The sequence below is a fragment of the Mchenga conophoros genome, linkage group LG8 (genome assembly GCF_057382185.1).
Source record: "Mchenga conophoros isolate Kocher_MC1m ecotype Shallow Benthic linkage group LG8, M_conophoros_male_GT1.1, whole genome shotgun sequence".
Lineage (NCBI taxonomy): Eukaryota > Metazoa > Chordata > Actinopteri > Cichliformes > Cichlidae > Mchenga > Mchenga conophoros.
In genome coordinates, this window is record NC_140533.1 from 13,642,419 (window position 1) to 13,656,060 (window position 13,642).

A 13,642-nucleotide genomic window follows, 5' to 3' on the forward strand; every position below is an offset into this window, starting at 1 on the left:
AATCAGACAGTGAGGCAGAGGGAGGACACATGAAACTGACTCATGCCTCACTTCAAATACTCATTGTGCATTTCAGTTTGACAAAACATAACAAAGCAATATTCAAATACTCAATTTTATAATGGTAAAAATACAGAAACTATAAAAACAGAAATTATAATCCACATTCATGGTATTGTAGAGCTATCTGTCAAGCTACCCAACAATGATATCCTGAAGTGCTGATGCAGATTAAACACAAGTGTGTTATAGCCATATGCTTTAGTCTATTTACATGGACCTCAATATACCAGTTTCAGAAAGCATTATAGAAACTCAAAAATGAGATTTTAACCCTTTTTTTTTGGTGTTTGTTAACCTGAAGTACAACTTAAAAGAGTTTTGATTGACAAAGAAAGGCACCAGTTTATGGGCGTTTAAAGCCACAGATACCAAGCAGAGTGAAAATGAGGTCCAGTACGAATAGAATGAGGTTGACATAGGTGAAAAAGGCAACCATGAACTGAATGGCCCATATGCAATAGCTGGGTGGACAGTCACTGGGGCGAGGGTTGTGTCTGAACATAAAAATGGGCCACATGATAGCAGTAAATACATAGAGCACAACGGAGATGACCAGGAATATAAAGACAAACCTGTCCAGATTAAAAGGCAAGCAATTCTTGAGTTTCTTGAGGATGTTGGTGGCAATGATTATAGGGATAATGGGAAATGGAATGGCGTATGCTATAACACACAAGATCAGAGGGAAGGAGTCTCTGTAACCGGTCAGGGACACAAAAATCATGCAGCTCACGAAAGCCTCCATAACTTTCATGAATCCAGGTAGGGCGGACAGGTAGCTCCCCGTACTCTTATCGAAGATCTTGTCCTTCACCACTTCGAGTATGTAGACGATGCCGGACAAGAAAGCAAATATGCTCACAATCCACCCGTGCAGGCATGTCCGGCAGATGTAGAAATTGGCATAGAAAATAGCAACGCTGACAGTCATAAGCGCGGAGGACATGGCCATCCCTGTGGTGAAATCTCTCCAGTCCAGGCAAAGTTTGAGCAGTGGGTCAAGCATGAACATCTCAATGATGGTGATGATGAGGGTCATGATGGGACAGAAAGACCAGGCAAACATGGCGTAGTTCCAGTAGGTATGGCTGCTCCCTCCTCTGAAGGCACTTATGACAAATGTAACCAGACACAGTAATATCTGAGCCATGTGCAGCCCTCCTCGCCCGGACATCAGAGTGGAAGGAGTGAACACAGCCTGCGACACTGTGTTCTTAATATCATCAAGTATTCCCATCTCTTTAAACTGAACCGAACAACTGTTAAAATAGCTGCGTAACCTATGTATGAGCTCCCAGGTTGCTCTAAGCACCCACTGAGGTATGTTTGATCTATGCTTTCCGTTCCTTCACAGCCCTGTTTTCCATGCAATCTTTTATTGCCTTTCATTTTGCATAACTTTCTGGGACTGATCTCAGTGTAGTGATAAATGTCTGTCACAGCATATGGAAAGGATATGAAAAGTTACAGAATGTCAACAGTGTGTAAAACCATGGTTTCCCAGAGAACGCCGTTTGTTTTGGAATCATTAGTGTAACTCTTTCAATATATTCTGGTTCTTTTTTAACCAGAATTATTCAAAAAGACCCAGTGTAACATCATAAAATAAAAGGCCAGCAGAAGATGCACAAGATGCACATGCCCACTCAGGAACTTCTGTCAGCTATCTCTGATGAAAAGATTATTTTTGAATTCTAACACATATAGTTAAATGCAGATCTGTGAAAGCCACTGAGTGTCATTCCCTCGAAACACTGTTAAGTGCAGGGGGACTATTTTGATTTCCAAAAAAGAGGACATTTGGCCCAGTCATGAAGAACGTTAATAATGCTGTTTGCTTAAAGAAAATTTTAATATACTCAAACGATGCCTTTTCTATGTGGTTAATGAATGGTGAAATAAAAAATGTCATATAGGGTTTACAAGACAACAAGTGCAAAAAGATAACTGAAAAACCTCTGGAATTAAATAATGGTACAGAAGTAAGGCCTCATCTGTATAAGAAAAATGACCAGTACCGGGACGGTATGAGGGAAATTTCTTTTGCAGTTCGTCTGAAAAGCTGCATTTGCACTTTCGCATCTTTTAAACATCATCAGGCGTGCTCTGTCACGTCTGTGAGGCTGAACAACCACTCACAAAGCAGCAGTTCTGGGATGACGTCGCACATATGGATCCTCTGTAGGCCTATAGAAAAACCATTTTCATCAATCTCGAAAATCCCCCCGGATATCCCTGACGGAACGTGAAAAGTGTACATGTCCGGGGAAAAGAGGACGGTTGGTCACCTTAGTTTAGTTTAGTTTAGTTTAGTTTAGTTTAGTTTAGTTTAGTTTAGTTTAGTTTAGTTTAGTTTAGTGCTCTCTCTGCCCTGTCTTAGAAACCACACTTTTTCCTGTGGAGGCAATGTAATCTGAGGAGCTCAAATTGATGCAGAAGACACTGCCAGTGCCAAAGTGCCTTTTGACTTTGCTTCATGTGATCTGTGTGTTTGTGACCACTTAGGCTTTCTCTGAGAATAATCTGTGAATTGATTTGTTGACCAGCCTCTGCTGTTTGTTCTTGTGTTAGTTAGTAGTAGCAGCCTGGCACATATTTTAAGATTAATCATTAATCAAAACCTTTTGTTTTTGCTAGTGATTGTGTCTCACTGTCTCCTTTTCTAGACAATTGTGTTACTTCTCCACATGTCCTGGACTTAAGTGAACATAACTCTTGGCCCACCTCCTGGTCAAGATGAAAGCATGGCAAATCAGAGATTCCAGACCCCGGAATAGATTAGGAAAAAGTCTTTTTTGTGGTCCAGGTTAAATATGTTTGAAATTCTTCAAACATGTGGGTAAGAAAAGCTTTTTACCCACAATTAAAGCATATGCCACATTTCTATTTGACAGTTTATAGTAGGAGTCACAATGTTATTTTGTTGGTTTCATATCCAAAGAAACTCAAAATAATAATAATAATAATGATGATGATGAAGATAACAATGCTACTACTACTAATAATAATAATGCTCAGATTATGACTTCAGTTAGACTTCATACAGATCCCCGTGCAGTTCATCCATAAAAATTGTCCGTGCAATCCAGTAATTACTGATCCTTATTCCAGTGTTATGAACATATGTCAGCACTAAGTTTGGGTCCATACCTTCTGCCTAATTTACCGCCTATCATATCTATGTGCTCGCGTGCAGCCTTGTTCATCACTTCTCAGGATCTGCTTTCATCTCACCCGTCTAATCCTCTAACTCCTCTGTTTCCTGTTAACAAGGTAAGGTTAAGAGTGAAGAGTTTAGGGCAGCTGAAGTACAGTTTGAACAGTTCATCTGACACTGATGGATTAATGTTCCCAGGAGAGTATAGAGAAGGGGAAAATCTCCTGGAACGAGAAGAACGTTAATGACATGCAGTGGTTGCAGCACTGAAGGACAAGATTGAGGAAGGGACCAGAGAACCCTATAGAGTCCCACAGTGTTAGTGACACTACATACTGATTGTCATGGTCTGGGTGAGTGCCGGGTTTTTCCACAGAGTCGCCGTTTCCACCCCTAAGCTGAGTCACTGCATTCATGTGTGTTTCCACGCCTGCCGGCAATAGAGCTGCCGGTATTTAATACCAGCACTTACCATCACTCTTCGCCAAGTCTTCAGCTAACCGCAGTTAGTGCTAGCCGTCATAGTTATTAGAAGAACTACTCATCGGATCATCTCTGTCAGTACCACGCCACCCGGACCACTTACCCCTCCTTTGCCTATTCTCCACCTGTTACTCTGCTTCCTTTTGCTTCTCTGCAGCGGTGGTCCTCATCCCAACTGTCATTAAAGGTGTGGCTCTTGCTGTTTTCGCAGTTGGTTCTGGCCCTCTTATTTGACGTCTCAAAGATGTTTTCATCTGGCTTCCTCTTACTTGGCGAGATGGAATTCTGTGTCCTGTAGCCACTGGTTGAGCAGGATGGACCCCTAGAACAGTGGTTTTTCTTTTGGTCATGATCTGACCTTTCATGTTGGTACAGTGTTTTTCTGTGCACATCTTTCCAATCAGTCTTTTTTCTTTTAAGCTCTGCATCACTCATATCCTTTTTATCTACTTCCAGATGCTTTCTTTTACACAGTGCTTTCATTGGAATTGTCTCAGCATTTTTACTCTGACTGGGCCTGATGAGATTGGGGCTGTTCCTCTGAGTTGAAGGGAGAAAACCGTTTTGGCTGCGGGGGCTCACTAGTGTTTTTCTCTCCGCTGCAGAGGGAGGGAAGTTCCTTTGGGCAGGTTGTCTGGTGTCAGAGGTGGGCTGGTGTGGAGACTCTGTCCTGCTATCTGACGCCTCGTTCTTCTTTGTCCTTAAGTAGTTTATGTGTTCATAACAGGACTCAACATAGGAGCTACACTGGTGCAAGCAGGGCACACTTTTGTAAACGCATAGTCCAGCACCTGATCAGGTGTCATTCGTTTTTTTGGATCGAGGTGAAGCAAGTGCTTTACCATTTCAACAAACATCAGGATATCACACCTTTTTGCAGTTGTATGTGCATAATCCTGATCCTCGATGAGGTGGATATGTAAGAGGCCATCCAGAGAATGTAACTTTATACCTCTTTTTTTAACAAACTGAATCTCAAACTCCTGAAAATATTGTTCAGTTGTCTTGAGTTTCCAGTGGTAGATGTAGGAATTTAACTCTCTGCAGAAAAACGTGGCAGTCTTTTGCCCTTAACATTTTCCCCAGGAGTTGTCCTTGGGTCTCCGTTATGTATCGTAGCATGGCATATTCACTGTATCCAGGGTACAGCAAATAACCAGTGTACAGAGTCACAGCCACGCAGCCCAGAGACTATATGTCTATACAAAGTACGAATGGCTTTCCCCCATGTCCGGGGAAAAGAGGACGGTTGGTCACCCTAGTTAAGTGTATTGGCTATGACAAAAAATAATAAAATATGTTCGGATGTAATGTTTTTAACTTTAATTTTGACTTTGATTGGGGTTGTCCACTTTCCAAGAAATACCATTTACGGTTCCTTTATCAATGTTTCTGTACGGACCAATTTAATGTGACCCCTCTTCGCCGCTTTATGTGCTACTGTTTTATGAACTGCCCTCAAGATATCATGCTTCTTAAAAAACAAACAGATATTTACACTTTGTTTACAAAGAACGCACATTCCTCAGTCTGTTGATGGGATTTTTATTGGGCAGCCGGCCCGTTTTTTTAGCATTTGTTTTTAGGGGGAAGGTAAATAGAAAGCGCTACAGGAAGTTGTTGTCAGCATTACCACTGCAGTCAGTACTAGTTAGAAATATGTGCTCCCTGTAGTCTTTTAAAGCCGTAAACCTTTGAAAATAACTCTGGAGGAGGCCGTCGCATTGTTGGAACTCTATTTAGTTGTCATGATAATTTCATTTTCGTGGGCTGTTTATTTTATATTCGTGTCGAAGCCGGTGCTGGGGAAAAATTAGCTAGCGTAACGATAGAAATGGGTCGATGACAGAGACTGCAGCGGAAGAGTTTGGCCGAACGAAGCAGCGAGATGGATTTCTCTAAATTCCTGGACGATGATTTCGACGTGAAGGACTGGGTGAATGGTGCCTTCAAGGTGGTGCAGAAGGACGCGCCGGGGAAGGCAGACGCACACGCTGCTACACTGGTCATGAAGCTGCAGGTCTTCATCCAGGAAGTCAACAATGCTATCGAGGGTCAGTAGTTTGCATTGGCCAGTGCGTCTTTAGTGATGTCCTCACCATTGTAATTTGCCTTTATGGCCTACACTGTTAACTTAGTAAACTACGTCCCATTTACAGTTAATGCAGTATGCTACAAGAACATTTCTGCTGCATTTATTGCATTAATATAAACGGCAAAGTCAGTTTTATAAATACTTCTGTAGAACCAATACAATTCAGCTGCCCCACAATCCTCTAAAAAGGACCATAACCACGTGACCATGTGTCTTTGTTGTCATTAAGGACTATGGTTTGTGCATTTGGAAATTGCATGCTGTATGAAATCTTCTGATGACAAATTAAAGGAAAACTTTACAGAAAGAGTCATGGTGTCCCCATCAGCAGGTCATTAGTGAGCACTGAATGGCTTTAGGTGTAGGAAAATTATACGAATCATCTACTGTGGCCTTTACATTCACCAGATCTCTACCTGGACAAACACCCATGAGAAAATGACTTGTTAGACGTGAACACAACACGTAATGAGAAATTGTCTTTGAGAAGATTTATGTTCTATTCATACATCAGTTTAAGAGTTTGTATCTAGATCAGAGGTGTCAGAGCTGGCTTAAAATTTGTACTTGTGTAATTTATTACATTTTTTCTTGCTTATAAAGATCTGTTTGTCATGAATAATATACGAAAGTGATAAACAAACAGTTAAATGACATAAAAATTTAATTTGTTTTCACTATTGACTATAGAACTTTCTGTTAATTACCAGAAACCTTCTGTTGTAAAATTACAGGTCAGTCTGGCCAATAAACTACCAGAACATTTTCTGGTTTTCTTTTACCTTTAGTTCTTCAATTCAGTTTTAGCTCCAAATCACAACAACCATCGCCTCAAGGCACTTTATATTGTAAGGTAGATCTTACAATAATACATACAGAGAAAAACCTAACAACCATATGACCCCCAATGAGCAAGCACATTGGCAACAGTGCGAAGGAAAAACTCCCTTTAAACAGGAAGAAACCTCCAGCAGAAACCTCCACCTCAGGGAGGGATGGCAATGTGCTGTGACCGGTTGAAAGAAGGAAGCCACGATAAAAGACGTGCTGTGGAAGAGAGCCAGAGATTAATAAAAAGTATGATTTAGTATGATGAGGTCTGTTTAAGCCCTAATTATTATTATTGTTATTGTTGTTATTGTTAACTTTTATTTAATCAGGAAAGAAATAAACTCTTGAGATTAAAAATGCCTTTTCACTTGTTGACACCTTCCTTACACTTCCTACAGAAGCTTTTCTTTATCATGTAGGAAAAACTAACAAATACTGTTGAAATTGGATTCCCTTTTCCATGACATCTCAGCTAAATATGTAAAACTTCTTTTCACTAACAGAAAGGGAAGTTTACAGTTTACTGAGTTTACAGAGTTGGTGGGTTTCTACATTACGATATCAAGCGCCATGGCATTTGTATTTATACTGTGTACCAGTACTGCATGGATAAAATTGTGTTGAATTTAACTAAGACATGTTAAAAAGTTAGAGTTGTGTTTTCATTTGTTGTGTAGAGAGCAGTAACCAAGCCCTTCAAAATATGCCCCGAGTGCTGAGAGATGTGGAGGCTTTGAAACAGGAGGCCTCTTTTCTAAAGGAGCAAATGGTCATGGTTAAAGAGGACATCAAGAAATTTGAGCAGGAGACAGTGCAGTCCATGCAGGTGTGTGCACAGTTCCAATACTTACTTGAAGTGTATTCAGGATTTAAATGTGATCTAGTGCATTAGGAGAACATGTATACATACTTTGTATATTGTGTTTTTGAAATAATTTGCTTAATAGTAAGCATTATAATAGTGAAAGTCTAGCACTGGACTCAAATGTGCAGAGTACTCCATACTTCTGAGGCTTGAACTGTATGTTTCATGCATATTTTCAACCAGGTCCTGGTGGAGATAGATCAGGTGAAGAGTCGAATGCAGCTGGCAGCTGAAGCGTTGCAGGAAGCAGACAAATGGAGCACACTGAGTGCAGACATTGAGGAGACCTTCAAAACACAGGTATGAAAGAAAGACTCTGCCGCAGAGCTTTTCTTGGTTTGTTTCTGCCTGCCTTGCTGCTTACCAATTATGAACTGATGTGACTCACACTGGCTCATATGCGTGTTAGAGATCAGAATATTGGAGCACTTTAATCTTGTTATTTAATCTAACTTTCTGAGTGTACTCAACACATCCTGTAAACTGATCCACTGTAGAGTCAAACCTCTTCCAAGGCACTGGATGAGTAATGTGTAATTACAGTGCTATTGTAATTAGCTTTTTATCCTTTGAAAGCTAATTATATAATATTACGATATTGTGCAGATGTTGACGGTAACGATAGTAATCATATTTTCCTTTTTTCAGGACTTTAAAGTAATTTCTTCTAAGCTAACCAGCATGCAGAACAGTCTGGCCATGCTAGTGGACACACCAGACTACTCTGATAAGTGTGTTCACCTGGAGGCTTTGAAAAACAGACTGGAGGCCATGGCCAGCCCACAGATAGTAGCAACGTTTAATTCCATGTCTGTAGGTAAGAACCCCAGAGAAAGTGTTGTTTCTTGAATTTATTCAGTGCTTACTGTTTTGGTTTGCTGTAGTTTGCTTACACTGTACAAACATCACATGCTTTTGCCTCTCTGCAGACCAAGCCAAGCTGTTTGTTAAAGTCTTCACAGAGATCGACAGAATGCCGCAGCTTCTTGCGTACTACTACAAGTGTCACAAGGTAGGCACCACTGCATCTCTGTGACCTATAAATCTCTGCAAAGGCATATTCTGATATATTTGCTTCTGTGCATGACTGTCTGTTTTGCTGTTCTCAGGGCCAGTTGCTGAGTATATGGCAGGATCTCTCCCAGAGCGAGCTCAATCTGAATCAGCAGCTGTCTGAATTCTACGACACCTTGCTCTCCACTTGGCACGGCCAAATACAGTGGAGCAGCCAGGTGAGATGGACTGCAGTACCAAGATCGACACCTGATGGGTTTTACTTTGCTAACACTCTGTAGTGCTAATTTTTTTTTTTATCTTGGATTCACACAGGTGTTCAAGAAGCCTTATGAAGTGGTGACAGTGTTGTTGATACAGTCTCTGGGGGCCATGGTGCCATCCATACCTGTGTGCTTGAGCACGGCCATGGAGCGGGCAGCCCAAGAGGAGCGTCTGGGGACTCTGCTGGAGCTCCATCACACCACGTCCACCTTTGGACACAACCTTGAAGCAGCCATGCTGCCACACCTGGGTATGCACCTGAACCATATGTGTAAATACTGCTCATGGAAGATGACAACATAAAGTGTTCTCTTCATGTTTGGTCTTATTTCTGCTGCAGGTGAACATAACCTCTTGAAGCTGAGTGAGCTGGTCTGTGCGCTGTATGATCCCTATAAATCTTATCAGCTACATTATGGAGATCTGGAGGAAGCTCACCTTCTCATCCAGATCAGCGCCGTGCCTTTGGTTAGAGCACACCAGAAACTCAACCATGGAAATAACCAGAATTTTTGCAGTAATTACTTGTAGTCTGATCTTTATCCAAATCATAATTATACACTGAACTAACTAACTAATTATAACTGAACTAACAACAGAAAGAGTTGTGAACCTGTTTGCTAACAACTTGTCAAGTTGTCAGTCAGGTGTTCCAGTTACTGAGAGATTTGAAGTGTTGTTGTGCCCCTCAAACAAAGTTTACTTGCTGATAAAGTCTGCTGTTGCCTAGAAAGACTGGTAGGACCTATCGTCTGTGAAAACAAGTTTCACTTCTCCTTAGAATAGATGCATGAAGTCAGAAGCTAAATGGATGTTTAAAAAGAATCCACCCAAAAACTGTTTACAGATGAATGAAAGTCATGACTGTTCCTAAACTCCATGGGATGAGGATTACAGGAGAAGTGCATCATGTAAAACTGAACGAGGTTAGAAAAACAGCAAAAAGGGAAAAAGTGAGGAATAGCTGCAGAACTCCTCCAGCACAATTATTTTGAGGACTTATTATTTGCAGCAAAACGACACAAAGTTTTGAAGGAAACAAGGCACTAAACACCGCCATCACTGGAGTGTTTATTAAATCATCTCACAAATGACAAAATTAATTAAATATCAATTTGCATATCTGGCTTTTAATTTGCATAATTTTGCTACATCTAGCATTTTTGTGCAATTTATTCAGGCTTTTAAGGAAAACATAGATCACACTGATGATGTAGAAATCTAAAAAAACTCGCCATTACAGGGTTAAGTTGCTGAGATTCATAAGCTAAAAATGTGTTTGTATGTAGCAGTGACACTAATATAGTCCATTTTGTCCTGTTTTGCACATTCCACTACAGGAACATGGGGAGGTAATTGATTGCGTAGAAGAGTTGAGCCACTCGGTAGGCAAGTTGTTTGGCCTGGCTGGTGCTGCTGTGGACCGCTGTGTCAGACTGACTGATGGACTTGCAGTGTGTGGCCTCCTCAAAGCTCTCAAAGCCCTCTTCACCAAGTAAAGAGCCTCTACTCACACTCACATACGCCACATACTGCATGGATTGCTACAGATATGTTTTATCTCTAGATATAGTTTGTCTGATTTTAGCATTACTGTAGATGATTCACCAGCTTTGACGTGGTGCTGATTCTAGGTATGTGTCAGACTTTTCCACAACACTCCAGTCGATCAGGAAGAAGTGTAAGCTTGAGGACACACCAAGTTCATCGGTTTTCCAGGAGGACTGGACGGCTTTCCAGAACTCAGTCAGGTTATTACCTTTTTAAAAAACAAAAAAAACAACAAACCCTTTTGTTATAATTCACATGGATTGAAAATAATTGCATGAAAAAAGCTGTCTTCTTGCTTTAAAAAACAATATTGTTGTTTGCAGGATCATTTCCACATGTGGAGAGTTGCTTAGACAATGTGGGGCCTTTGAACAACAGCTGTCAAACAAGTGAGTGAATCTTTTTACTGAATGAATATTTTTACCCAATGACAGTGAGCACACAGTCAAGAAGCTGATCTGGAATTTTAAAGAAAATGTCTACTTTGCGATCTGTCCCATAGGATCCTGGCCACGGCAGGTAAGTACTTGTCAGAGTCGTACAGCCCACGCAGCCTGGCAGGCATCCAGGAGGCCACTTCCACAGAAAGGAAGAGTGCCACCAAAAACCCTTGGCAAGAATACAACTACCTTCAGAGGGGAAATGTGGCTGAATACAACAATCTGATGGAACTTCTTTACTCGTTAAAGGTGTGGCAGTTTTCTGTATTGAACCCTTACACTTGGTTTATCAGGGTCCTTCTGTAGCTGTTCTTCTTACCCGACACTTCCTCCTATTTCTGCTTGTCCCTCGCAGGAGAAAGGCACAGGTAACTCCAACTTGTTAGCAGAGCCTAGGACAGCTCTGACCAGACTCAATCAACAGGCCAACCAGCTGGCCTTTGACTCGGTCTTCATGCAGATCAAGCACCAGCTCTGCCTCGTCTCCAAGATGGAGGTGTCAAGTTTCTGCGTTATTTAATTTCAAATAAGGATCAAGATGATTTGAGTGAATGTGTGCTGAAAGCTTTTGGATTGAGTTTGCGCACTCGAGTGGTGGATGTGCCGTATCCGTTTAATCTGTTTGATTTGTGCTTCGTGTTTAAGAGTCAAGAATCACCTGGTCTTGGAGAGAGCTACACGGAGGACCTGCCTAATTTCAGCCTGTCACCCCAAGAGTACATCACTAATGTTAGTGAACTTTCATTTGATAAATATAAATAAACAGGATACAGTGGCATTTGTACATATTTACAGAGACCATATGACTTTTCCCTCCACATAGATAGGACAGTACCTGATGTCTCTCCCACTCCACTTGGAGCCTTTTGTGACACAAGAGGACCCGGCTTTAGAGATGGCCTTACATGCTGGGAAGCTGCCTTTCCCTCCAGAGCAAGGTTACTGAAAATTATCCCCCTCAATTTTCCCTAAAGTCAAAGACACTTGAGTGACAACTCAACTCATTTGAAGAGGAGATGTCTTGTAATCTGGTGCCCTTCTCAAAGACCACCTCCTTCTGTTTCAGGTGATGAGCTTACTGAGCTGGACAACACAGCAGACTACTGGTTGGGCTCCATTGCTCGGGCAACCATGCAGACCTACTGTGATGCCATTTTACTGATCCCCCAGCTGAGCACTCATTCCACTAAACAACTGGCCACGGATATCGGTACAGTAGCTAAAATGCGGGACAGATGACGTACTCCTTCTCATGGGGATCAATTGAAATTCACGATAGCCCGAAATTATATCTGAACATTTGTGTTTGTGCTCCACAGACTATCTGAGTAACGTGATGGACGCCCTGGGCCTGCAGCCGTCTCGCACCCTGCAAAATATCGTAACTCTACTTAGGACTAAACCACAAGACTACAGACAGACTGCCAAGCTGTTGCCTCGACGACTGACGTCCACTATCGCTGCACTTCGGAGCATCGACTACTAAGACAAAAGCAAAAGGACTCGATAGGTTGCATGGCTTCAAGGGCGGCCCTGGGGACGTCCTGTGCTGTAAACAAACAGAAGAATGTGATGTTAATATCAGCTGGTTTACATGTTACAGTTCCCCAAATATCATAGTGGCTAATCTCGCTGACAGCTGCAGCATTTAAAGACGTTTGTGTCTAAATATGGCATTTATGGGACGAGATTCAAATAAGGGCATGTCTGACCTTTTTTTTTTTTTTTTTTTTTTTTTTAATTTTCATTTTTTTTTAACTGATTAATGTTTGTGAGTTTGAAATGATGATGTCTCACCAGTGACGACGCCTTCAAGTGAAACCAAAAGGGGAATGTGTCTTGACTTGTCATTTTTCACTTCTGCATTTATAAGACGGGGGCAGCTTCAGAGCATTTAAATCTACTTAAACAAGTCTGTCATGCTAATGAATAAATCGTAATTATTAAATTATATTTAGGTAATAATAGTGACAAACTTTATTCATTTCTGGTAATTTAACTTTGAAAATAAGGGAGAAAGTGATCTGTCTCTGTTGAGGTTGTGGGTGGGCTGAACTGGTGACATGGTTAATATTTTTACATGCAGTATGGTGGAAACGTGTATATAAAACATGGATGTAAACACTGTAGTGTGGCTATGTGTATTATTTTAATTCAGTGGACTGAATCAAGCGCTGAATGAGGATCCCTCAGTGGTAAACTGTGTATTGCGTTGTATGTTCCACTTCCTACCTTTAAGACATGAAAATTGGCTTGTCTGTCACGGTTAATTGTCAGGGGACTCGAGTAGGCAAAGAAGACTTTGCTGTAAAGCTCTTTTCACACATTTAAACTACTGAAAATGTGGACGAATCAGGTCAGACAGTTTTGCAGTTGTCCCTTATCGCAGCAGGAGATGGAGTGTGCAGCTTTGGGCTCATGCTACAGTTACATAAAAAAAAAATGGTGGTTGGAGACTGTGGCAAGACCCAAATTAGAGTGACCCTGTGATATGAAATTGTGGCCTGGTTGCTTTTGCATCTGAGATGCTGTCAGTTGCCATCTTCAAAGCAACTTATGTGAGTCGAAATGGCGATGGAACTGAATCAGTTTGAGTGAATGAGGTACGCAATGATAACTCTATGAACTGCTTAAATTCAGAGTCCACCCAGGACCTTAAATTTGAAACACAAATGTCTCAACTTTGCTTTTATATGGTAATATAACAAGAACACAACCAACCGAGTCCCTTAATGAAAACCTCCGGGACATGTTGCGCTCATCAGTACAGACTCACTCAGGTTGTTTGCAGTTTGTTGGCAATTGTCTGCGTTTATAAATTAAAGGGCAGTTATTTGCAAACCCTTGCTAATCTGTCTGAGACTGATGGCAGTCAGTCC

General features: G+C 41.3%; 2 protein-coding genes and 1 pseudogene across 2 annotated transcripts; 1 reads left to right on the forward strand and 2 right to left on the reverse strand.

Annotated features, from left to right (window-relative positions):
- Positions 1-60: 60 nt before the first annotated feature.
- On the reverse strand, positions 61-1,300 carry LOC146568335 (myeloid-associated differentiation marker-like protein 2). The gene has a single exon (XM_085283384.1). It carries the CDS (start codon positions 1,298-1,300, stop codon positions 407-409), a length of 894 nt encoding a protein of 297 aa, XP_085139510.1. The 3' UTR covers positions 61-406.
- A 2,517-nt stretch (positions 1,301-3,817) lies between these two features.
- On the reverse strand, positions 3,818-5,072 carry LOC146568336 (uncharacterized; annotated as a pseudogene).
- A 217-nt stretch (positions 5,073-5,289) lies between these two features.
- cog7 (component of oligomeric golgi complex 7) lies at positions 5,290-12,892 on the forward strand. Its single transcript, XM_085284332.1, has 17 exons — positions 5,290-5,757; positions 7,307-7,455; positions 7,678-7,794; positions 8,143-8,311; positions 8,424-8,506; positions 8,604-8,726; positions 8,824-9,022; positions 9,113-9,240; positions 10,113-10,267; positions 10,407-10,523; positions 10,647-10,712; positions 10,826-11,012; positions 11,119-11,259; positions 11,409-11,492; positions 11,587-11,701; positions 11,830-11,973; positions 12,083-12,892. The coding sequence occupies exons 1-17, from the start codon at positions 5,592-5,594 to the stop codon at positions 12,247-12,249; spliced, it is 2,310 nt and encodes a 769-aa protein (XP_085140458.1). The 5' UTR covers positions 5,290-5,591; the 3' UTR covers positions 12,250-12,892.
- The last annotated feature ends 750 nt before the right edge of the window (positions 12,893-13,642 follow it).

Coding starts and splice junctions, on each gene's coding strand:
- LOC146568335 (XM_085283384.1), bottom strand. CDS start 1,300: ATGGGAATACTTGATGATATTAAGAACACAGTGTCGCAGGCTGTGTTC.
- cog7 (XM_085284332.1), top strand. CDS start 5,592: ATGGATTTCTCTAAATTCCTGGACGATGATTTCGACGTGAAGGACTGG. Junction 8,312..8,423: donor GTTTAATTCCATGTCTGTAG/GTAAGAACCCCA, acceptor GCCTCTCTGCAG/ACCAAGCCAAGCTGTTTGTT. Junction 11,974..12,082: donor ACAACTGGCCACGGATATCG/GTACAGTAGCTA, acceptor TGTGCTCCACAG/ACTATCTGAGTAACGTGATG.